General features: G+C 41.7%; 1 protein-coding gene across 1 annotated transcript in view; it reads right to left on the minus strand.

Moving 5' to 3' along the window:
* prkn (parkin RBR E3 ubiquitin protein ligase) overlaps nt 1-25,719 on the minus strand; it is a 1,131,251-nt gene that overhangs the window by 680,451 nt on the left and 425,081 nt on the right. Inside the window, exon 3 of the mRNA XM_060831013.1 lies at nt 22,962-23,196. Within this exon, the coding sequence (XP_060686996.1) occupies nt 22,962-23,196 (235 nt within the window). The remainder of the gene's footprint in view (nt 1-22,961; nt 23,197-25,719) is intronic.

Raw genomic sequence — 25,719 nt, forward strand, 5'->3', positions numbered from 1 at the left:
CTTCTTCAGAACTCAGCATCTACAAAAAGCTGGTATTTGACTTTCTTTCCTCTCTCTCTCTCTCTCTCTCTCTCTCTGGGCTCTGTCTCCACTGATGTGCTCACTCCTTTTGCCACCATCATCAAGTCATCAAGTAAAATGCCTTTTTTGTCAGTTCTGAAGATGGGTCACTTGACCCAAAAACTTAACTCTGTTTTCTGTCCACAAATGCTGCTAGATCTGCTTACTTTACCCAGAAATTTCTGTTTTTGTTTAAAAATAAACTGTCTGAAATATTAATAAAAATCAGAGATTGGTATAAGACTTTCTGTTGACGTAAGACCTTCATGACTGATTTCACAACCTTTAATTACCAGAGTTGGGTTACCTGATCTTTCAGTTTTCTTGAGAGCTCCAACTGGTTGTACACTCCATGAAGAATAGCATGCCTGATGAAGGGCAAATGCCTGAAGTGTCGATTCTTCTGTTCCTTGGATGCTGCCTGACCTGTTGTGCTTTTCCAGCGCCACACTTTTTGCCACTATATGCTTTTGCTTTATAAGCTTAGGTTTTCCTTCTCCTGAACCTTCTTCCTTATTTAATTTAAAGCCTTCTCAATACACCTAATTATTGATTCACCATGCTACTACAACCAGTGTGGTTCAAATGAAGCCTGTTCCACCAGAATAGCTTCCTTCTATCCTCAGTATTGATGCCAATGCCCATGGCCTGAACCTCACTCCTCCCACATAATCTTTGAGCCATCCATTAATTCTTTGACTTTGGTTATTCCATGCCATTTGTTCATGGTTTAAGTAGTAAATTTGAGATTATTACCTTACAGTTTCTGCTTTTTCAGTTTAGCTTGTAACTGTTCAAAATATTTTAGCACAATCAATTTTTTTTTATTGATTCATGGGATGAGGGTGTCACTGATAAGGCCAGCATTTAGTGCCCACTCCTAAGTGCTCAGAGGGCCGTTAAGAGTCAACCACATTGCTGTGGGTCTGGAGTCACATAGAGATCAGACCAGGTAAAGATGGCAGTTTCCTTCCCTAAAGGACTTTAATGATTCAGATGGGCTTTTCTGACAATCAGCAATGGATACATGGTCACCATTAGATTCTTAATTCCACATTTTTTTTCATGCAATTCAAACTCTACTATCTGCCATGACAGGGTTTGAACATGGATCCCTAAAATATTATCTCAGTATCTGGATTAACAGTCCAGTGATAATACCATTAGGCCACCACCTCCCCATAAGAGTGTTGGTACCAATGATGATAATTAGTTAGCTCTTGCCCCACTCCAGGTTCCACCCCAGGTCTGAAGAGATGTTCTTAATCATGGTACCAGGCAGACAACATAAGACTTTGGGACTCAGAAAACAGGATCTATATCCCCAATTATATTGCCCCACACCAGAATAAAATTCCTATTTCCTTCCGGAACATATACGGATCCCTATACCACAATGTCGTGGTCAGTTTCCTCATCTTCCTTCTCATCCACACAGCCTGTGAGAACATCATAACTGTTGGACAACTGCAGGGACTGAAGCTCCGCAAGCGCTATTCCTAGGGCCTCTATACTGGCCTCACTTGGAGTCATACCCACCTGTCTTTAATGATTAGACCATCTAAATTGCTTACAATGAAGGGTGTGACCACTATTTTAATAAGACATTTTCTCATTGATAAAAATGTATTCACTACATTTAGTTTAATTCATACCCACACATAAACAGACACTGGAATTCCTGATGAAGGGCTTATGCCCGAAACGCCAAATTTCCTGTTCCTTGGATGCTGCCTGACCTGCTGCGCTTTTCCAGCAACACATTTTCAGCTCTGATCTCCAGCATCTGCAGACCTCACTTTCTCCACTGGAATTCATTGCCCTACTTCATGGAGCATAAAGCCAGTTGGAGCTCTCAAGAAAACTGAAAGGTCAGGTAACCCAACTCTGGTAATTAAAGGTTGTGAAATCAGTCATGAAACATGCAGGTCTTAAGCCAACAGACAGTGTTATACCAATTCTGACTTTTATCAACATTTCAGACAGTTTATTTTTAAATAAAAACAGAAATTTCTGGAGGAAGTCAGCAGATCTGGCAGCATTTATGGACAGAAAAGTTTTTGGGTCCAGTGACCCATCTTCAGAATTGTGACAGAATTGAAAAAAAAGTATTTATCTTGATGACAGGAGGTGGTGGAAAAAAGAGTGAGTACGTTGGTGGAGACAGAGCCCAGAGACAGAGTGAGGAAAGACAGTCAAATAACATTTTATCATCGATGCTGAGTTCTGAAGAAGGATCACTGGTAATGGTAATTGCTGCTAGATCAAAATTTTATTTTAAATTGAAGATTAATTGATCTTGGCCAACTAGACGTATTAAAGGACAAATGGAAAAGACAGAGATATAGTTATATGGATTCAACTACAAATCAAAGAAGGGCTTATGCCCGAAACATCGAGTCTCCTGTTCCTTGGATGCTGCCTGACCTGCTGCGCTTTTCCAGCAACACATTTTCAGTTCTGATCTCCAGCATCTGCAGACCTCACTTTCTCCCCAACTACAAATCAGCCAGGATTTCACTTAATGGTGGAATATGCTTTAAGACCAAAATGACCATATCCTGGTCCTGAGGTGATTGGGACTTATAGCTGTGCTTTTACAATCTTGCATTTCCATGTTGCCTTGCTTCTTTGGCAGTAGCCCTAACTGGCATTCAACGATTATCTTACAACAACTGACAACTTCTTGGAGATTTTGTATTCAATCTTTTGTGGCACCCATTGATGTAAATCATCCAGCCACATGGATTTACATAATTTTAACTCTTTTTACTTTTATTTGAACCTGAGAATTTTATGCAATCACATCAGAGTCACTAGCTGACATACAAAACTTTCTATGGTAGGCTGCATGCTAATATAATAGCTATTTTCTGAAGTAATCAGGCAGCGAGTTAACTTTTTTCATTCTGTATTCTTTAAGGGACTCTTCTTTCTTGACAATATTCCTGTTGTCATATGCTGGAAGAATTTCTTGCTGTAACATCTAAATGTGTGTAGGTCTATGTTCACTTCGAGATCTCCATTTGCATTAATGACTGCCACTTATTATTTTTTTTTGTAAGTTTAAATTCTGTCCTGCTGTAGGGAATTAAATATATAACCATCACAAATGCCTGCATAGTATGAAGAAGCAAGCTGTGTGATGTAAGTTGATGGAATTTAAGTAAAAGCTGCCTTAAAGAAGTGATGCATTTCCTGACCTACCAGAATGCCCCTTCCACAGGGACACGTAGCTGAACGGCATTGGGGAGTGAACAAATGGTTCTCACTGCAATTTGCATGAATAGCACAGTAACAATCAGATAATTAGACATTTTTTCTGACAGTTAATTAAGACAAAAGAAGACAACTATTCCCAGAATACAACAGCTATTAGCGAGCACTTCTCTTCTGATTGAATCTCAAAGCTGGCCTTTAAGGTGAAAATGGCATTATTCTCATCAACACTTTAAACATCAAGTAAAGGAGATTTTGTCCCTTGGTCCTTGAGCACAATAAATCTACCATTTGTATTTTGTATCCTCTGAACTGCGCGTAATTTATCACTTTATTGAAAAGGTTCCATTATGCTAATGTTTTACAAAAATCACTTGATCTTCTATGAGGTCAAAAGGCCATTTTTCTACGCATATTTTTGACTATGACTGATTTCTAATGTCACTGAAAGCAATACAAAAAATATAATGAAGATTATTCCCACATAGAGAAGTGTAAGAGAAAGAAAAGCATTAAGAGACCTCAGCGACAGTGCAGTTAGAAAAAAAACTTAAGTCTATGCAAATTCTGAAAGAAAAAAAGTCATAAAATAACAATATGAAAGCAATTAACTATTTTTAACAATGACCTTTATTGGTTCAGAGCACACAGAATCATGGAGTAATAGAATTATACAGCACAGAAGGAGGCCATTAAGTCCAACATGCCTGTGTCAGCTTTTTGAATAAACTACCAATAATCCCATTCCACTGCTCTTTACCCAGAGCCCTGCAACCTTTTTTCACTTCAAATACGTATATGATTTTCTTTAGAAAATAATTACTAAATTTCCTTCCACCACTCTTTCAAATCAGATCATTACGAATCGATGTGTAAATTATTTTTCCTCATGTTACCTTTGATTCTTTACCTTAAATATGTGTCTATTTGTTACCAAACCTTCTGTATTGAAATATTTTCTCCTTATTTACCCTATCAGAGTCTTTCAAGATTTTGAACAATTTTATTAAACCTCCCCTTAACATAATCTGGAAGAAAGAAAGCAATACTAGCTTTTCTAATGTTTAAATCATGATTGAAGTCATTCTTTCCTGGTACCATGGTAACAAATCTCTTCTGCACTCTCTCAAAGCCTTGACATTCCCCCTAAAATGTAGTACCCAGAATCTGCCATAATATACCTGTTGAAGCCTAAATGCGTTTTTTTAAAGATCAAGAACATTGTTCTTGTTGGATTTTTAAGTCTATTTATTTTTTATGAAATCAAGGATCTTGTAAGACTTTTTAATAGCCTGCACAACTTGCCTTGCTGCCTTCAAAGATTGCTTTATACATTCCCAGGACTCTCAGTTTCTCCAGTCCCTTTAAAAGTCTACTTTTTAGCTTATTTTTTTTCTCCTTATTCTTTCTTGAATCACCTTCCATTTCTTTACATTAAATTTCATCTGCTATGCATATTTCTCATGTCACCACTCTATGTCCTTCTCTTTCTTAGTTTGCATCATCTGCAAAGTTTAAAATTATGGCCTTTAAGTGAAAATCCAAGTCAACAATACATACTATTAGCAATAGCCTCAAAACCAACCTGATTACACATTTGCCTCCAGTCTGAAAAATAACCATCAACCAATATTCATTACTTCCTGACCTTTAAGCATTTCATTCCATGCATTTCAATTACTTTAACTATTTACAATATGCACAATCAAATATTTTTTAAAACTGTATTATACTCTATTGCATTATACTCAAACAGACCTCTCCATTACTTCATCAAAAAACCCAGTCAGGTTGGGCAAACATAATTTATTTTTAAGAATCCAAACTGGCTTTCATTTATTAACCCATTTTTAAAAAAACCAGTTGAACATTCCTGAATTCACCAAACCTCCAGTACACTTGATAAAGCTAAAATGAGATGAATGATTGTGGCTAAATCATCTGCAATTTCCACTCTTGCTGCCCTTAGCAAACTAGACTGCATCATCTCCAGATCAGATGCCTTTCAATTGTTAATTTTTTCTGCATTATCCATTTTCATTAATGAAAGCAGATGTAAAGTATTAATTTTATACCACAAAAACATCTAAATAATTTTCATAGTCTTTAATCGATTTCTTCATTCTTTTGACTACCTTTTTACTATTTGTCCATTTCTAAATGTGTAAATGTATGGATCTAAGATGGCGGCAGAGTAGGATGCTTCAGCAGAGGTTGTCTGATCCATCTGTTTCTTTCCCTTTTATTTCTCACATGATAGTCTTTCAGCGGCTTATGTGGTGTCTTGGTCTGATCTCTCAGCAGTTGGTAGCTGATGGTGGTCCCTCAGCCCGGTCTCTTGGTTCGGTATGGCACTTTCTTGGCATGTGAGTGGGTCCTAGAAGCAGCAAGAGGAAATCAGGGCGGCGGCAGCTTCAGTGGAAGCAGCAGCAGCAATGGCATTGCAATCCCAATCGAGAAGAACAAGCATTGAGGGAGGTCCCCCTGTGGCGGTGATATCGAGAACAGACAGCTGAAGTTTCCCAGACAGCGAGATAAGTGGAGGTTTCATCTAAGACTACTGAATTTTTAAATTAACAAAGTTTTTAATTCTGTTTTCTAGTTTAAACTAAGAAAGACTTTAGCGTTAACTGTTGCCTTACTTCTTTATTTTTCTACTTATTTTTTGAAGGTAATGCTTAACTATTTAAATCTGTTCTCTTACTACTTTGTACCTAAGTTTTTTGTACCTAGGGATCTTTTATGTAAGATGGTGCTGTGTGTGGTGACATTATACACTTTTCAGCATACTCTTGTACTTCTGTTCTCAAATACACTTCACGATAAAAGCTAAAAGACTTTGTCTTTCTTTTGATGTTACTCATTTTCTGTTCTCATTCACTCTTTTTGCCCTATTTTCCAGTTCTGTCAGTACTTTTTGAATTCACCTCATTCAGTCCAATGAATTATGAAGCTAATATTTACTATAATCTATTTTATTTTAATCCCGGGAAGTTAATTTGAATATTTCCTGAAAATGGGTGTGGAGATCAGAGTACATAATTGTTCTGAAACTGCACATTGCACTGCAAGCAATGCATCAATGTTTTGCTGCCCACTGTTTTATATTGTTTTTGTTTGCAGCCGATGTTACCTGCACTGATCAATGGATTCATGCATTTGAGGAAGAATTAATATCACAAATTGAAAGACAACTTGGTCCTGTTAAAGATAAGGTGCATTGTGGTGACAAAAAGTCATAGTCACTGTTTTGATACTTTGAGGATTGCTATCATGGTGCAGTAAAGAGGTTTGTACATTTTGTTGATTCAGAGAGTAAGAGTTCTTAACTGTTAGCCAGCCATCATGATGGTATGGTCAAAGCCAATCCAAAACAAGTTCTCAGTGGAGATTCTGGCAGAAGATATTTGTGTGATATCAATGGCTGCAACAGCAGATGAAGGCTGCAGCAGCAGTGGGGAGGTCCCCAGTCATTGAAGTCTTCCTTGCCAGGAAGCTGGATCTACTTTCTGTCAAGGACTCTGTCTGATGATATGCAAGAGCATTCTCACATTAAAAGATGTCCCGCATAGGGCGTCCACCTAGAGGAGACCAGTTCCACCTCTCACAAACATCTAACAAATATGTGGTCAGAGACATGTCTCTAGACAGGGCTAATCAACCACACAAGGACCCACAGAACCCATTACCAGTTACATGGAATTTCCTTGGTGGACTTTTAGTAATGATTGCTGACGACAACTTTGAGAAATGGCTGAACATGTAACATAGTATGTTACAAGATTTTTTGATTATATTTTGAAGGCTTTAATGCAAGAGCTAAAGAGAAACAGAGATATCCTATATCCAATTGAGGACACTGAGTCACAAACTCAGGAATCAGTAGGATGAAGTAACAATGGAGATTTACAGCTGTTGATGCTAGATCAGTTGTTAATTTTAAATTTGAGTCAGATAAACTTTTGTTAAGCAAAGGTATTAAGGGATATGGGCCAAAGGCAGGTATAGGGAGTTGGACCCCTGATCAGCCATTATCTCAATAAATGGCAGAACAGACTGGAAGGGCTGAAAAGCCTATTACTGTTTCTGAGTTCCTATGTTAACATCAGGAGTGTGGCTCCAGGCAAACGGATCCAATGCAGGAAGAAGTTTCTGAATCTGACACAAATTCTCAAGATGAGAATTTCAGTCTTAAAATGGGGTATCTGAATGCTAGTGCATCCACTGTTCGATTCACTATACCCAATCACTCATATACCAACAATCTTTATCACTTCTCAACCCTTCATTTTTATCTCATCTACATGCACTTAGCCATATTGCAAGCCTCCCATCCATGCTCACAACTTGCAAGATTGACAATTCAATCAAGACAAGCATATACCCCTTGTAAATTTATGATTATGTTAAAGAACATTTAGATGGAAGGTTATTTTCTTTTGTTGCTATGTAAATAGCTTGATTGCCTAAGAATAAATCTTTATTTCAAAAAAGAGCAATTTTTGCATGATATTAACATACATCTTTAAGAGCCATACATTAAACTGCTGTCAATCATGATCTCCCTTAACAAGGTATGATGAATTACTTTGGTGACTTGTTAGACAGTCGCTGAGCAGCATTGATAGGAGTCAGATGTACTGTACTTAGCTCCTAGTGGATACTATCTGTCTACAGTTGAATCTTGGGTAGAAAAGAACATAACAGCCATGATGCCTTTCCTTAAAATGATTTGGAGGTGCTATTGTTCGACTGGAGTGTACAAGGAGGTGCTCAAGGAGCATTGCTTCGAAATAGTGCTTCCAAATAAACCTGTTGGACTATGACCTGGTGTTGTGTGATTTTTAACTATCTTTGCAATGACTGTTATAACTATTGTGAGTCTGGCATCATATCTAGGTAAGGTAAGGTACAAGATAAGAATGTCAAGGGTTTTTGACTGAAGAACGCGAATGAGCCAGATGGTTTAAATGATTGGAGACAGTAAGGACTGCAGATGTTGGAAGTCAGAGGTGATAGATGTGAAGCTGAAAGGGCACAGCAGGTCAGACAGCATCTGAGGAGCAGGAAAGTCAATGATTCAGGCCAAAACCCTTTGTCAAGACTGGGAAGGGGAAGGGAGCCCACAAGTATATAGAGGAAAGGAGGTGGGGCTGGGAGAAGGGTAGGTGGGATGGTGGTAGGTGAATGAAGGTTTCTTGTGATTGATCATTAGGAAAGATGAAATGGACAGGTGAGTAGGAAGATGGACCGGTTAGGGCAGGTCAGGGAGGTGAAGAGGAGGGGTGAGGTTATACATGGGATAAGGCTTGTGGAGGAGGGGTTTTGAAGCTGATGAAGTCAAATGTTGAGGTCATTGGACTGTAAGCTTCCCAGGCGAAAGATAAGGTGTTATTCCTCCAGCTTCCATTTGGCCTAACTCTTGACAGTTGAGGAAGCCAAGGATGGACGTGTCGACGGGGTAGTGGGAGGGGGAAATTAAAGTGGATGACACCTGTAAGATCAGGTTGCTTAATACATACTGAGTGCAGATGCTCCATGAACTGGTTCCCGAGTTTGTGTTTAGTCTCCCTGACATAGAGGAGACCAAATCGGGAGCAACGGATGCAATAGATGAGGTCGGATGACGTGCAGGTGAATTTCTGTTGGATCTGGAAGGATTATTTAGGGCCTTGAACAGAGGTAAGAGAGGAGGTGTGGGGGCAGGAGTTGTACCTCTTACTGTAGCAGATAAAGGTACCAATTGTAGTGAAGAAGTTGGTGGCGGGTGTAGAGTTGATGAGGGAGTCGCAGAATGAGCAGTCCATGTGGAAAGCAGACAGGGGTGGGGAAAGAAATATCTTTTTGGTGGTAGGGTCTGATTGAGGTGGTATAAATGTTGGAGGATGAGACAATGGATTCGGAGGTTGATGGAGTGGTTGGTATCGTTATTGTTGTTGAGTCAATTTCCAGAGATGGAGACTGAGGGGTACAGGAGGGGGAAGGAGGTGTCAGAAGTGGACGAGGTGAATTTGAAAGTGGGGTGGAAGGTGTTTGTGAAGTTGATGAACTGTGGGAGCATGAGGCAGCACCAATGCAGTCAACAATATAGTGGAGGAAGAAGTGAGGGATGGTGCTGGTGTAGTTGCAGAAGATAATTTTTCATGTTTCATGAATCCTGCGAAGATAATTGCTGATAAGGGTGGCCCGGTGGTAGTATGGCGAACTGACCAATACATGGCTGAGACCAGATGCCAACTCTCTGACACCTCCACTTCGACCATGACCTCTGATCACCAAATCATCATCTCCCAGACCATCAACAACCTCACCACTTTGGGAGATCTCCCTTCTACAGCCTTAACGTGATAGATCCCCAACCCCGCATTTCTATCTCCTACACAAAATCCTTAAACCAGACTGCCCTGGTCAATCCAAGTCAATGCCTGCTCCTGCCCTACCAAGCTCATCTCCTCTTACCTCAACTCTTGTTCTTTCCCCTTTGTATAGAAACTCCTCACCTACACTCGAGTCACAACACACGCCGTCCACCACTTCCAAAACTTCAATTCCCTGGCCCCCAACATCTGTACCCTTTACACCTGCATCCTTCACAAGGACGGCCTAAAAGCCCTTTGCTTCTTCCTCTCTTATAGGCCCAACTAGTGCCCCTCCACTGACACCCTTATTCGCCTGGCAGAACTGGTCCTCACCCTCAACAACTTTTTATTTTATTCCTCCCATTTCCTACAAACCAAAGGCGTAGCCATAGGCACCTTCCTGGGCCCCAGCTATTCCTATCTCTTTGTAGGATTCATGGAACAGTCTTTCTTTCGCAACTACACCAGCACCATCCTTCACCCTCTCCTTCGCTATATTTATGACTGCATCAGTGCTGCCTCATCTCCCCGTGAGGAGCTCACGCAATTCATCAACTTCGCCAACACCTTCCATCCACCCTCTAATTCACCTCGACCATTTCTGACATCTCCTTACCCTTCCTGGATCTCTCCATCTCCATCTCCATCTCTGGACATGGACTCACCACTGATATCCATTTCAAACCCTTTACTCCCACAACTACCTCGACAACACCTCTCACCCACCTCCTGCAAACTTGCTACCCCATACTCCCAATTCCTCCACCTCCACTGCATCAACTCCCAAGATACTCCAGGTCATCGCAGATATCCTTCTACTTTACGGACCACAGTTTCCCCTCTGCAGTATTTAAGGATGCCCTCAACCATATCTCCTCCATCTCCTGCACTTCTGCCTTCAAACCCCTTGCTCCCAACAACAATGATAGAGTCCACTTAGTCCTCACATACCACCACACCAACCTCCAAAACCAATACATCATCCCACAATATCATCCCATGACATTTCTGCCAGCTACAATCAGACTCCACCACCAAAACGATATTTCCTTCCCCACCCCGTCTGCTTTTCAGAGTGACTGCTCACTCTGAGACTCCCTCAACTCTACAATCCCCACCATATTCTCTTCCACACAGTACCTTTCCCGCAACTGCAAGAGGCGCAACTCCTGCCCCTACACCTCCTCCCTCACCTCCATCCAAGGCCCTAAGTAACCTTTCCAGATCTAACAGAGATTCACCTGCACTTCATCCAACTTCATCTATTGCATCCGTTGCACCTGATGTGGTCTCCTCTGTATCGGGGAGACCAAACGCAGACTTGGGGACCAGTTCACGGAGCATCTGCGCTCAATACACATTAACCAACCTGACCTTCCGGTTGCCATTCATTTCAATTCCCCCCTACCTTCTAACCCCAGTCCATCCTTGGCCTCCTCCACTGTCAGAGGAAGCTTTCGCTTGGGAAGCTTATAGTCCAAAGGCCTCCTCATTTGATTTCATCAGCTTCAAAATCCCTCCTCACCAAGCCTTATCCCATGTCTAACCTCACCCCTCCTCCTCCACCTCCCTAACCTGTCCTAACCTATCCATCTTCCTACATTTGAGAGAGGGTGCTTGTGGGGTGTGAGTGTGGAGGCATATATGTGAGCATATGAGAAAGAGCTTGTGTATGAGAGAGGGTCAGTGTGGGTGTATGGGTCTGTAGGTGTGTGTGACAGAGAGAGAGAGTGTATAGCACAGTGAGGTCACCTGTAGTGTAACACGAACCCACGGTCCCGGTTGAGGCCAGCCCCATGGGTACTGAACTTGGCTGTCAACCTCTCCTCGGCCACTTTGCATTGTTGCCTGTCCTGTAGTCTGCCTTGGAGGATGGTCACCTGAAGGTCCAAGGCTGAATGTCCCTATCCACTGAGGTGTTCCCCGACTGGGAGGGATCATTTCTTGTTCTTAATGTGCATGTTGTAGTTTGGTGTAGTTTCGGTGTAGTTTTGCTGCTTTGCCTGTTTGGCAATGTCGCGTAACTGTACTGCTGCACCCTGAGTGCAAGCTGAGAGTGTGGATTCCATCTTAATTTCATGGTTGTGGTGCCTGCTGTAGAGTTGGTGCACGAAATGATTTAGGAGTTTTCAAGAGTTGAGATGGCAAAGTTTCCCCACATACTCTATGTTGTAGGTTGATTTGAATGGGCTCGTGATCTGTAATCCTTTTTTCTGTGTCATTTTGCCCGTCAAGGTGACAAACTACACCATTTACATGCACACCAAGAACAAGAACTGGAGAAACTTGGCATCAAGACCAGCAGTAGCCAAGACCCCGGCACCACAGTGGAAAATGTTATCACCACGGTGAAATCATTCGTCAACTTAGTGGATCACACCCTTCAACTGGAAGAGATTGAAGTTCTTAGTACGGGGCTCAATTTCTGGTACCCATGGATCTTGCAGCAGACACAGAGGAATTCATCAGATGAATGAGACTCTGGGAATTCTTTCAAGATGCCAGCAGTGATCCCAATGAGCACACCGTCGAACTGGAACAGTCATCACAGAGATCTGTAGAGGAGCGACCAAAGAAGGAGTCAACGTGGACCCCACTAGAGGGCCACTGACCTGGGCTTGACATGTGTGCTCAAACTGTCAGGAAATATATAAATGCCAGATTCACAAGGTAGAGCAAAATGAGGTAGGCCTCCATTCTGACAGAGCGGTTAGGAGAGAAGGTAGAGAAAAGCGAAGGCTGTCGGGAAGAGTAAGTTTTCCCACTTAAGAAGGAACTTACCTCAGGAGTTGGGCCTCCATATTGACAGAGCAGTGAGGAGAGATGCGAGGGCTGCTGGGAAGGGTAAGTCTTCCCACTTAAAAAGGGACTTACCTCGGGAGTCGGGCCTCCATTTTGACAGAGTGGCGAGGAGAGAAGATGGAGAGAAGCGAGGGCTGCCGGGAAGGATAAGTTTTCCCATTTTTTCCTGTCCTGGAGCAGCGGGAGACACAGTGGAAGTGGAGATCAAGAGAGTGCCGGGAAGGTAAGGACTTAGTATATATTTGGGCTGCGGCTAAACCCGAGATACTACACATGTTGTATCTCCCTCCCGCCCACCTCCTCTAACCAGAAGAAAAAGACTCTGTAAGGTAAAGCTTTTATTTTTTTTATCTTTCTTTTTCATTTATTTAAGTGCATTGTTTGGTTGTAGTTAGCGGTTATAAAGGTAGGCTTACAATGGCAGGGGCCCTCAGACCCGTGGCGTGTGCCTCTTACTTGATGTGGGAGCTTAGGAATGTTGCTGACATTCCTGACTCTTACACTTGCAAGATATGTGTCCAGCTGCAGCTGTTGTTTGACCGCATGACACTGTGGAGCATCCGCAATGCTGAGAAGGTCATGGATAGCACGTTTAGTGAACTGGTCACACCACAGGTTAGAATTGCTGAGGGAGATAGTGAATGGGTGACCAAAAGGAAGAAAAAGAGTAAGTGCAGTTGTCCCCTGCGGTCATCTCCCTCTAAAACAGGTATAGTGTTTTAGATACTGTTGGGGGAGATGGCTCACCAGGGGAGGGCAGCAGTTGCCAATATCATGGCACTGTGGTAGGTACTGCTGTTCAGAAAGGTGGGAAAAAGACTCGTAGGGCCATCGCCATTTGGGATTATATTGAAAGAAGAGTAGACAGGCGGTTCTGTGGCCAAAAATGGGACTCCTGGATGGTGTGTTGCCTCCCAGGTGCTTGGGTCAGGGATGTCACCAACTGGCTGCAGAGCATTCCTAAAGGGAAGGGTGAACAGCCAGTTGTCTTGATGCATATAGGCACCAACGATATAAGTAAAAAATGAGATGAGGTCCTGAAAGAAGAATTAGGGAACTAGGAGAAAAGTTAAAGAGGGTAAAGAAGGTAGTGGTCTCAGGACTACTACCAGTGCTACATGCTAGCCAGCATAGAAATGAAAAAATAGGCAGGAAGAACATGTGGCTTGAGGTATGGTATATGAGGGAGGGTTTCAAGTTTGTTGGAAACTGGGACCAGTTCTGAGGAAGGTGGGACTATTACAAAATGGATGGTCTACATCTGAACCAGAGTGGAACCAATGTTCTTGGGAGAGTTTTTGCTATTGCTGCTGGGGAGGTTTTAAACTAATGTGGCAGGGGTTTGGGAACCAGAAGAGAAGACAAGTGGACAGCAAGATGGAAACTGTAAGAATCATGAAGTTAGCATTAATAAAATAGCATTAATAAGGGGAAAATGGGGCAGATAGCAGATGAACGCAAAAGAACTGGTGGCCTGAAATGCATCTACTTTAATGCAAGGAGTACAGTGTGTAAGGCAGATGAACTTAGGGCTTGGATTGGTGCCTGGGAGTATGATGTTATTGCAATCATTGAAGGAAGGGCATGATTGGCAACTAAATGTTCCAGGATATAGATGCTTCAGACAGGACAGGAGGGAAGTAAAAGTGGGGGTGGAGTTGCATTGCTGGTCTGGGATGATATCACGGCTGTGCTAAAGGAGGACACTATAGAGGGCTTGGGTAGTGAAGCATTATGGGTGGAGCTGAGAAATAAGAAGGGTGCAGTTACATTGCTGGAGTGTATTACAGGCTTCCCAACAGTGAGCGTGAGGCAGAAGAACAAATACGTAAGCAGATTATGGAAAGATGTAGAGGCAATAGGGTAGTAGTGATGGGAGATTTTAATTTTCCCAACATTGGCTGGGATACACTTAGCGTCAGAGGTCTGGATGGGGTAGAATTTGTAAGAGAGTTTTCTAGAGCAGTATGTCAATAGTCCGATGAGATTCTGGATTAGAGGTGCTGGAAAAGCACAGCAGTTCAGGCAGCATCCGAGGAGCAGTAAAATCGACGTTTCGGGCAAAAGCCCTTCATCAGGAATACCTGCCTGAACTGTTGTGCTTTTCCAGCACCACTAATCCAGAATCTGGTTTCCAGCATCTGCAGTCATTGTTTTTACTTTTAAATAGTCCGATGAGGGAAGGGTCATATTGGACCTGGTATTGTGGAATGAGCCAGGACAGGTGGTAGAAGTTGTGGTCGGGGATTTCTTTGGGAACAGTGACCACAATTCTGTAAGTTTTAGAATACTTGTAGACAAAGATGAGAGTGGTCCTAAGGGAAGAACACTAAACTGAGCCAAGGTCAATTATTTCAAAATTAGGCAGGAGCTGGGAAATGTGGATTGGACACAGCTATTTGATGGGAATTCTGCATTTGATATGTGGGAGGCTTTCAAAGATAGGTTAAAGATAGTGCAGGATAGGCATATCCCATTGAAGGCAAAGGATAGGAAAGGCAAGATTCGTGAACTGTGCTTGTCAGGAGAAATTGTACAACTAGCCAAGAGAAAAAGGGAAGCGTACATAAGGTCCAGGCAGCTAAGAACAGAATGGGCCCTGGAGGAATATCGGAAGAGTAGGACCAGTCTTAAACGAAGAATCAAGCGGGCTAAAAGGGGGTCATGAAATAGCTTTAGCAAACAAAATTAAGGAGAATCCCAAAGCAGTTTATTCTTATATAAGAAGCAAGTGGGTAACTAAAGAAAGGGTTGGTCCATGAAAGGATAATGAAGGAAGGCTGTGTGTCGAACCTGAGAGAATGGGTGAGATTCTGAATGATTACTTTGCATCAGTGTTCACTAAAGAGAGGAACATTATGAATGTTCGGATTAGAGATAGAAGTTTGATTAGTCTGGATCAGGTTGACATAAGTAGGGACGATGTGTTGGCAAGGCTAGAGGTTATTAAGGTGGATAAATCCCCAGGACTGTATGGGATCTATCCCAGGTTGCTGAGGGAGGCTAGAGAGGAAATAGCTGGGGCCCTAGCAGATATCTTTGTGGCATCCTTAAACACAGATGAGGTGCCGGAGGACTGGAAGCTTGGTCCTATTGTTCCCCCTGTACAAGAAGGGTAGTAGGGATATTCCGGGTAACTACAGACCAGCGAACCTGACGTCAGTGGTGGGAAAGTTGCTGGAGAAGGTACTGAGGGATAAGATCTAATGATATTTAGAAAAGAATGGGCTTATCAGTGATAGGCGACACGGTTTTGTACGGGGGAGATTGTGCCTTACCAACTTAATAGAGATCTTTGAGGAAGTGATCAAGTTGATAGATGAAGGAAGGGCTGTTGATGTCATATACATGGATTTTATTCAAGTGTTTGATAAGGTTCTATATGGTAAACTAATAGAGAAAGTGAAGTCACATAGGGTGCTGGGTGTCCTAGCCAGGTGGATAAAGAACTGGTTGAGTAACAGGAGACAGAGAGTAGTAGTTGAAGGGAGTTTCTCAAAATGGAGAAAAGTGACCAGTGGTTTTCCACAGGGATCAGTGTTGGGGCCACTGTTGTTTGTGATATCCACAAATGATCTGGAAGAGGGCACTGTTGGTATGATCAGCAAGTTTGCAGATGACATGAAGATTGGAGTAGTAGAAAGCATAAGGGAGTCAAAGAATACAAGAGAATATAGATAGACTGGAGAGTTGGGCGGCAAAGTGGCAGATGGAGTTCAATCCAGGCAAATGTGAGGTGATGCATTTAGGTAAGTCTAATTCTGGAGCAAATTATACAATGAACGGAAGAGCCTTGGGAAAGGTTGATGAGCAGAGAGATCTGGGAGTGCAGGTCCAATGTACCCTGAAGGTTGCTGCACAGGTGGATAGAATGGGCAAGAAAGCATATAGTATGCTTACCTTCATCGGACAAGGTATTGAGTATAAGAGCTGGCAAGTCATGTTACAATTGTACAAGACATTGGTTCGGCCACATTTAGAATACTGTGTACAGTTCTGGTCACCACATTACCAAAAGGATGTGGACGCTTTGGAGATGGTGCAGAGAAGGTTTACGAGGATGTTGCCTGATATAGACGGTGCTAGCTATGAAGAGAGGTTGAGTATATTAGGTTTGTTTTCATTAGAAAAAAGGAGATGGGGAGGGACCTGATTGAGGTCTACAAAATCATGAAGGGTATAGACAGAGTAGATAAAGATAAGCTTTTTCCCAGGGTGAAGGATTCAATAACAAGAGGTCACGCTTTCAAGGTTGAGAGATGAAAAGTTTAAGGGGGATACATGCGGCAAGTGCTTTACACAGAGGGTGGTGAGTGTCTGGAATGCGTTGCCAGCAGAGGTAGTGGAGGCAGGCACGGTAGATTCATTTAAGATGTGTCTGACAGATGCATGATTAGGTGGGGAACAGAGGGATACAGATGCTTAGGAATTGGGTGACAAGTTTAGACAGTGGATTTGGATTGGCTCAGACTTGGAGGTCCAAAAGGCCTTTTCCTGGGCTGTAAATTTTCTTTGTTCTTTTCTTTGTTCTTTATCACCCAATCACAACACAATGCCATCCATGCTCTCAAAGCTAATCACAATATTGTCATCAAACCAGCAGATAAAGGAGGAGACATCATTCAGAATAGAACGGCCTATTGCAAGGAAGTGTACCAACAACTGAAGAACTAGGAACACTGCAGGCAACTATTAGCCTACCTGACCAAAGAGCACACCCATGAACTAAAAACATTGATCTTTGATCCAGTCCTTCAGAGTTCTCTACACGCCCTCATCCCACGTACTTCTTGCGTAGGGGACTTCTACTGCCTACCGAAGATACACAAAGCTAACATACCAGGACATCCCATCATATCAGGCAATGGGACCCTGTGTGGGAACCTCTCTGGTAATGTCGAAGACATCTTGAAACCCATTGTACAGGGGACCCCAAGCTTCTGTTGTGACACTACAGATTTCTTACAGAAACTCAATACCCATGGACCAGTCGAACTAACATTCCTCGTCACAATGGATGTTTCAGCACTCTATACCAGCATTCTCCACAATGATGGCATCGTGGCAACAGCCTTAGTACTCAATACCAACAACTGCCAGTCTCCGGGTACTATCCTACAACTCATCCGCTTTATCCTCGATCACAACGTTTTCATCTTTGACAACCAGTTCTTCATCCAGACACATGGAACAACTGTGCGGACCAAATTTGCATTCCAATATGCCAACATTTTCATGCACAAGTTTGAACAAGACTTCTTCTCTAAGCAGGACCTCCAAACCAACACTATACACAAGGTATATTGACGACATTGTCTTCCTCTGGATCCATGGCGTGGAGTCACTGTAACAACGATAAGGGGATATCAACGAGTTTCATCCCACCATCAAACTCACCATGGACCATTCTTTAGTATCTGTCTCATTCTTGGACACATGCATCTCCATCAAAGATGGGCATCTCCGCTCCTCATTCTATCACAAACCCACGGATAACCTCATGATGCTACACTCCTCTAGCTTCCACCCTAAACACCTTAAAACAGCCATCCCCTATGGACATGCCCTATATATACACAGGATCTGTTCAGATGAGGGGGAAAGTGACAGACACATGGAAGTACTCAAGCATGCTCTCAGATGAACAGCGTACAATGCTCAACTCATCGATCTCCAGTTCCGATGTGCTACCATGATAAACCGTAATGACCTCGTTAGGAGACAGACATGAGCTGCAACTAATAGGGTACCCTTTCTGGTCCAGTACTTCCCGGAAGCCGAAAAACTATGCCATGTTCTTTGCAGTCTGCATAACATTATCAATGAGGATTAGCACCTCGCCACGATCTTCCTCACACCTCCATTTATTGCCTTTAAACAACCACCAAACCTCAAACTGATCATTGTTTGCTGCAAACTCCCTGGCCTTCAGGACAACACCAAACAACCTGTCCCGGCAGCCATTGCACGACGTGTCAGAATGTCGACATGGATACCTCCATTATGTGTGGGGACACCGCCCACCATGTACGTGGCAGGTACTCATGTGACTCTGCCAACGGTGCCTATTTTAACGCTGCAGGCAAGGATGCCGTGAGGCATGGTACATTGGCAAGACTGAGCCCACCCACTGCTCCCCCCCCGCCCCCCACCCCACACACACACACACACACACACACACACACACTTCTCTGGACCGACACACCCACGCAGACAGTCTCTCATCCACAAGCTCTCTCTCATACACTCATGCTTACACCCCCCCACCACCTCACATACACACATATAAGTTTGTGCAGTGAATTTGTACTTGCAGAATTACATTTTATTTTGCACAAAAATTGCATAAACCCATGAAAAATTCTGTGAATCCCACTTTAGAAATAGAATCAGCCTGACCTAACATTGGGACACAGACAGACTTTAACTTCACACATTCAATGCATTATCTGAGCTGAGATAACACCTATGGTTGAAAGCTATCTTCAGAATGTAACTTTAAAAAAGTTCTGTGATTTACATATGAAGAAACTGAAACTAACATGATTTGTCTAAAATATGAAAGACACAAGCTAAATTTGTTTAATATTACATTCCATGACACTGCAATCCTGTTGCAATAAATTCTGTGTCAAATGATTCTGCTCCACAACCACCCAATGAGGAAAAGCTAATCCTTTCTTTTATAATCTATGCCTGTATTAGTAAACCTTAGGATATGGTTTGCCTTATTGATTTCTCTCAATCTGTCCTGCCATCGTTAAGTATGGTGGCAGCAAAACTACCAGATGGATCTTACACCATCCCAAACTGCAGTGAGGAATCATCATATCTAATGATGGCAATGAGTTGCAATATACAAGGCACTGGCAGCTATCTGTCAGAGACTGGTTGAGCAAACAGTCAGTAGTTGGATAGTCTTGGCTAAAAGCCCTTAGCATGATTTTTAATGTCTGGTGCCACCTTTCTAGTGCCTCCTGCATTTCTGGATGGTATGCAGTAGGCTTGAATTGTTTTATTTCTAAGCTGTCCATAACTTCCTTGAACAATTTTGATGTAAAATTTGCCTCTTGACATGACTGCATCTCTATGGTTGTCTGTATCTAGTAAAAGAATTGAGTAACTCTTCTACAATCCTTTTAGCTGCGATATTGTGTTATGGAATGGCCTTTGAAATCTAACAGACACATCCATTATTGTCAACAACACTGATTTCCAATTTTTGTTTTAGGTTAGGGTCCCACACAATCAATTAAGACTCTTGTAAAAGGTTCCTCAAATACAGGAATTGATATTACAGGTGCAGATTTTATTACTGCCTGAGGTTTTTCAATTACCTGACATGTATGGCATGTCTGGCAAAATTCAACTCCATTCTTAGGCCAGTTGTAATATTTTGTATTTTAGTTTGAGTTTATCTTAAATGACCTCCTACTGGTAATTAATGTGCTACTTGCAACACCCCCTTTGTGTAACCCACTGGTAATATGCTTTGATGAACTTCTGCTCTTTTCTCATCTGCCTGAATATGTGATGGTCTCCATTTCCTCACGAAGACATCATTTTAAGATAGTAGCACATAGAGATACACTCAGATTCTTCTTCTGTGTATGCTTTTTGATACAATTGCTTCAGTTTTTCATCTTTCTGTTGTAACTCAGTTAATTTCTCTGAGCTAAATTTTTCCCCCACCTGCACCTGTTTTGTCTCAACCATTCAACTTCCTTATCTGTATTCTTTGATTTTTTTCCTCCTGTTTCAACTGGTGACTTTGTGACCATGTTACCACACAGTCAGGAAAAATCCCAAGATATGCTTCTTGTAAGACCTCAATTGCCTGATTTTCCACTGGCTTTTCAACCACAGAGGGCAGCACTCCTACCTGTGAACTAGCTGTATTGTTAGCAGGGATGAACTGTATTCCTGCAGCTGAGAGCTCTTCCATTATCCCTCCCACAACTTCTCCATTTCTGACTGAACACTCTAACCTTACTCGACATAATTGAACAATCCTCGTCTCACCGTGAATTCCATGTACTAACACTTTTTCTGGCTTCACTTCTCCTCATCTCTCAACATCAAAAACTGACACAATCCTGTATCTCTTAATACTGTTACCACTTTATTTTATGCTCCTGGCCTATGCAAGTAAACCTTACCTTCGCAAGTAGATGGTTTAAGATCAGGCACTTCCTCCTTAATCGACCTCCAAACAGGTTGGACATTTTGGTGCAGCTTTTTAGTTTCCACTGTGCTTTCCTTTATCACTTCAACAAAATTCACTGGCTTATCCTGTTTTCCTACATCTGTCTTCTCAGTGCTTTTCCTAACCCATCAACACTGTGATTTCATGTGGCCGACTTTATTGCAGTGAAAACACCACAGCTTTTTAACTTGCTTTTCCCCTTCATGTGTTTCCTTTTTACCCTGTAGTAACTATCTTTATGACCTTCATCAAGATCTATTTTCCCCAATTTCTATCCTTCATGATTGAAATTGATGGTGGAAGCCAAATTTTGATTTATGAACCAACTTTTAATCATCAGCCATTTCAGCTGCTAATCTTGCTGTTTTAACTCTCTGCTCTTCCACATGAGTACACAGTATTTCAGGAAGTGAGTTTTTGAACTCCTCCAAAATAATTGTCTCTCTAAGATTGTCATAGGTTTGTTCTATTTTTAATACTGTAATCCACCTGTCAAAATTACTTTGTTTGATCCTTTCAAATTCAATGTTTGTCCGAACAGGGTCCCTCCTTAGATTCCTGAAACCTTGCCTGTAGGCTTCAGGCACAAGCTTCAGGCACAAGATGGCTTTCTTCACCTCCACATATTCCCCAGATACCTCCACTAATAGTGATGCAAATACCTCACTAGCTCTACCTATTAGCTTTGTTTGGATCAACAAAACCCACATGGTCACTGGCCACTTTATTTGTTTAGCCACCTTCTTAAATGAGATGAAAAGAGCTTTGACATACTTCTCATCAAATTTAGGCAATGCTTGGACATACTTAAACAGATCCCCACCATGCTTTTGGCTACGATGGGTTTGCTCACCTTCACTAAGCCTACCTTCCACCTTCAGCTCCATCCTTTCAAGCCGGCTTTCCTGTCTAAGTACCAATTTATGAAGTTCCAACTCTCGTTCTTTCTCTCTTTCCTCTCCCTCTTTCTCCTTTTCTTCTTCCTCTTTCTCCCTTTCTTCTGGTAGGGCCTTCCTCTCCTTTTCCTCTTGTTCTGCTAAAGTGATTCTGTCCTTTTTGTTTGTTCTGTCAGGGCAATTTGTTCTTTTTCTCTTTCGTCTGCTTTTAATCAAAATTCAAAATGCTTAATTTTTTTCTCTTTTTTTTGCCTCTAACTCAAACTGCTTCATTTTCTATTGAATTTTAGCCACTTCCAAGATTCTGATGGTGTTTCGAGCAGATTTAAATGCCGAGCTAATGCTGTAATTATACCTCCCTTCCTCATGGATGAAGGCAACTCCAACTCCAGCTTGTCTGCCAATTCCAGCAGCTTGCCTTGCTCACCTTTTGAAAAGCCCCAAAGTCACTTTTTTTAACTCTCAGAAAACTCCTAGTGACTGAAAGAGCTATTACTGTTTAAACCAACTGAATTCAAAACCCAGAACTAAGGATGCTAACACCTACCACTCGCCACCTTTGAGTCCAATAACCCTAATCCCAAATTGGAACTGTAGAAAAAACCTCAACAAGAGCCCCCAGTTTGTTATGGACCAAGCCAGACTCCCTCAAAACAATTTAAGAAGATAGTCTAGACCTAACTTTTCATTATTTTAAAGGCAGATGTGAAGTGGATATTCCAGGTGTGATGGAGCTGGTCAAACCACTCAGCTTTAAGCTAAACAGAATTTATTTAAACACAACAGTTGAAACACGAACAAAAGACAACAGAATTTAGAATAACTTAACAATATGAAAACTCAACTGACTCGATATAACAACATAACTAAAGAGCTGTTCCAAATACTGTAACATCCCATAAACACATCCCTTGGCAAAAGGTAAATTCAAACTCAGGTTCTTACAGGCAGGAGAGATTTCAGAGAGAAAGCCTGTCAGGAACCATCTTGTGAAGCTTGGAACCTTTCTCCACTGGAGCAGCTTCTGACTGTTACAGCTACACCAAACCAGAGAAAACCTGAACTGGGAGAACTGACTACTCCTCTGCCATTTTTAAACTAGGCTCTTGCCCAGACATTTCGGCACCCCTGTCTTTATGACCTCTCTTAAGTGTTAGCATTGTCACAATGTCTCTCTGCCCTTCATCTATTTTCTCCTTCTTTACGCTGTATTTCAGTTCCCTGACCTTTGCACAATTTGCTTAAACCCTCTGCGACTAATTAGCAGATGAGGTGTAACATGTCATCTGGAAATAGGTACCCCTTGTGTCACAGTCAATCTCAAAGGTAGAACATGAAGAAAGGTCAGAAGAAAAAGTTTAAATTGATTCAAATGTCAGGGGCATGTTGTGTATTTTTTTAAAACTCTGAGATCTTTACCTGAAGATTCATAGCAGCTAAGATGACCCTGACCTCCATTTCCAAGGACAGCTTTGAGATTCATAGGATGACTTGGAAAGACAGATGCACTGAGATCCATCTGATTTAAGATGTCCGCTTTACCTCCATTTCTTTTCCCCAGAATGCCAGTGGTTGTATCAGTAGGTGGATTTTGAGTTAGTTGAGAAGTGGTTTGGACCACATGAACAGTACTTTGCTGGATCAGGCCACAACTCTATAAGCAGAAAAAGAGAACTAATCAAATTCAAAGTTCAGAATGGGCAATAAATTACTTAGAAGGGATTTTGATCTAGAAATCATCTTTTTTCTCATATCAGATTACCAACAATAATTCAGAAGGAAATTTATACGAACATATAGAAGCATTTTTATATGAACACTTTAAACACATATCACTGCTTTAAGCTATCAAACTTACCTCAAGAAGTAAACTGCAAACTTCCTGCTTTGAATGCAGTAAAAAGACATGCTAAATTAGACAGGGGCAGACTTGTGGACTAATGTATTTAAAGTTTACATCTTTCTTCCTTTGTATATATTTACAATATATCTACACTTCCTTCTGTTTAAAAATTCACGGGAGTAAATTTAGATAACCACTGAAGTTCTGCATGAGAATCTCAATGAGTGGTTACTTCATCCATTTTCATGCACTATCATTTGTTGAATACCCCTCATTACCCTTGAACTGAGTGGTTTGCAAGGCTGTTTCAAAGAGCAGTTAATTACATTACCGTGGAACTGGAATCAGATGTAGCCCAGATTAGGGAAGGATGCCAGACTTCCCCCTCTGACGGATTTTACAACAAGCAATGATTGGTCACTATTACTGAGACTAGCCTTCAGTTCCACATTCTATTAATTGATCTTAAATTCTACAAACTGTTGTGGTGGAATTTGAACATGAATCTGTGTTATTCATCCAGTGATGTTACCACAACAGCACTGGTATGAAACATCAGGCACACTCATAAAGTATGACAAATGGTGCATACCATCTCATGCCACCGCTCATTATAATTATTTCTGCACACATATATCAGCACGGAACATAATTTATATTTATCTGCAATATCTGCAGCAAGCCAGCACATTTTGAGAGGGAAGTGGATTCTGACTAGAGCATGTGATGGGTGTCACTCTGCAACTGAATCTGATTTAAGAATGAATGAAGAATGGTTGACCATAGCCATTCTTTGGTTTGCTGTGCTAGCTGTAATACGTCATGGCTTCCACCAGGATAGTGGTCATTATCCTGCATTGACACTGCTATGGTCACACACCAGCTTCACATTTAGGAAGTAGAAATCTTTTCATTTCAGGTGACTAGAAGAGTTGGTATTAAACACTTGAAAAGCAATGTCTTTGCAATTATTGGCACCCTGAACCATGGAGAGACTTTCAGTGTTCGAAAACACTTGTGCTCATTCCACCTGATTCTGGAAAATGGGAGTAATATGGAGTTATTCCTCTTTGCATAGAAAGCTTCAATGACCTCCCTTGTGCAACAGTATATAATATGTCCAACAGCAGCCTGAAAGGAATCAGATACATTTAAGTTCAAGTCAGTTTCAGAGCCTCTAAAATGTGATCCTTGCCCTGCTCTGCAATTGCCACTGTAGCAGTTGGAAGATTTCAGTGACAATCTCCATAATGAAGCACAGGCATCTCTAAAAGAGATCACTGCAGAAGTTTAGATGGAAAGTTACTCCATGAATATCCTGGAGGAATTATGATTTCTTGCTGCCAGTTTCTTTCCTGTCCCTTCCTCTTCTAGCAGCTTGTCATCTGCATCCAGCTTGAGTACAGTATTGACCATTATTAAAAATAAATCATTATATTATTCAAGTAAAACTAAAGGAGTGAAGAACTTCCAGCAAAACATACATAGAAACTGATACAATAAGTGAGAAGGGTTTGCTTGATTACCTTGACCAATCAAAAAATGTAAGACAGATAGATCTTTGTGTTTCATCCAGAGTGATTTTTGAAATAATACAAATACTACAATGTATGAATAAATCCTCCTTTATCATTTAGGTTGTAGAAGTCCTTAAAACCTTAGTGAAGTATAAAATCATACAAAATAGGAGGCATTTATCCTATTGCACCATTTTGAATCTTTGAAAGAGCTATTGAATTCATTCCACTCACAAGGCTCCTTCATTCAGAAGGCAGCTTCCAAACCACTGAACTCTACCTCTTAGAAGAACTTAAAAATATGTTGCTGGAAAAGCGCAGCAGGTCAGGCAGCATCCAAGGAACAGGCTGCTGCCTGACCTGCTGCGCTTTTCCAGCAACACATTTTAAACTCCGATCTCCAGCATCTGCAGTCCTCACTTTCTCCTCTTAGGACAGCAGATACAAGTGGTCAGCAGCAACTGAAAGCTCCCCTCCAAGCCACACACCATTCTGATTGAGATTTATAATCACCACCATCCCTTCACTGTCACTCAGCCAAAAGCCAAAAGATTCCTGAAGAAGGGCTCATGCCCAAAACGTCAATTCTCCTGCTCCTTGGATGCTGCCTGACCTGCTGCGCTTTTCCAGCAACACATTTTCAACTCAGCCAAAATGCCTAATTTCTTTTTGTAATACCACTTTGGCTGTGCCAACATCATATAAGCTGCATCTGACCAAGAGTGCAGCTAACCAACAACTACTCAAGAAAAAACTCACCACCACCTTCTCAAGGGCATTCAGGAGTGGTTTTAAATGCTGGCTTGGTGAGTGAAGC

Source organism: Hemiscyllium ocellatum, chromosome 10 (genome assembly GCF_020745735.1).
Source record: "Hemiscyllium ocellatum isolate sHemOce1 chromosome 10, sHemOce1.pat.X.cur, whole genome shotgun sequence".
Classification (NCBI taxonomy): domain Eukaryota; kingdom Metazoa; phylum Chordata; class Chondrichthyes; order Orectolobiformes; family Hemiscylliidae; genus Hemiscyllium; species Hemiscyllium ocellatum.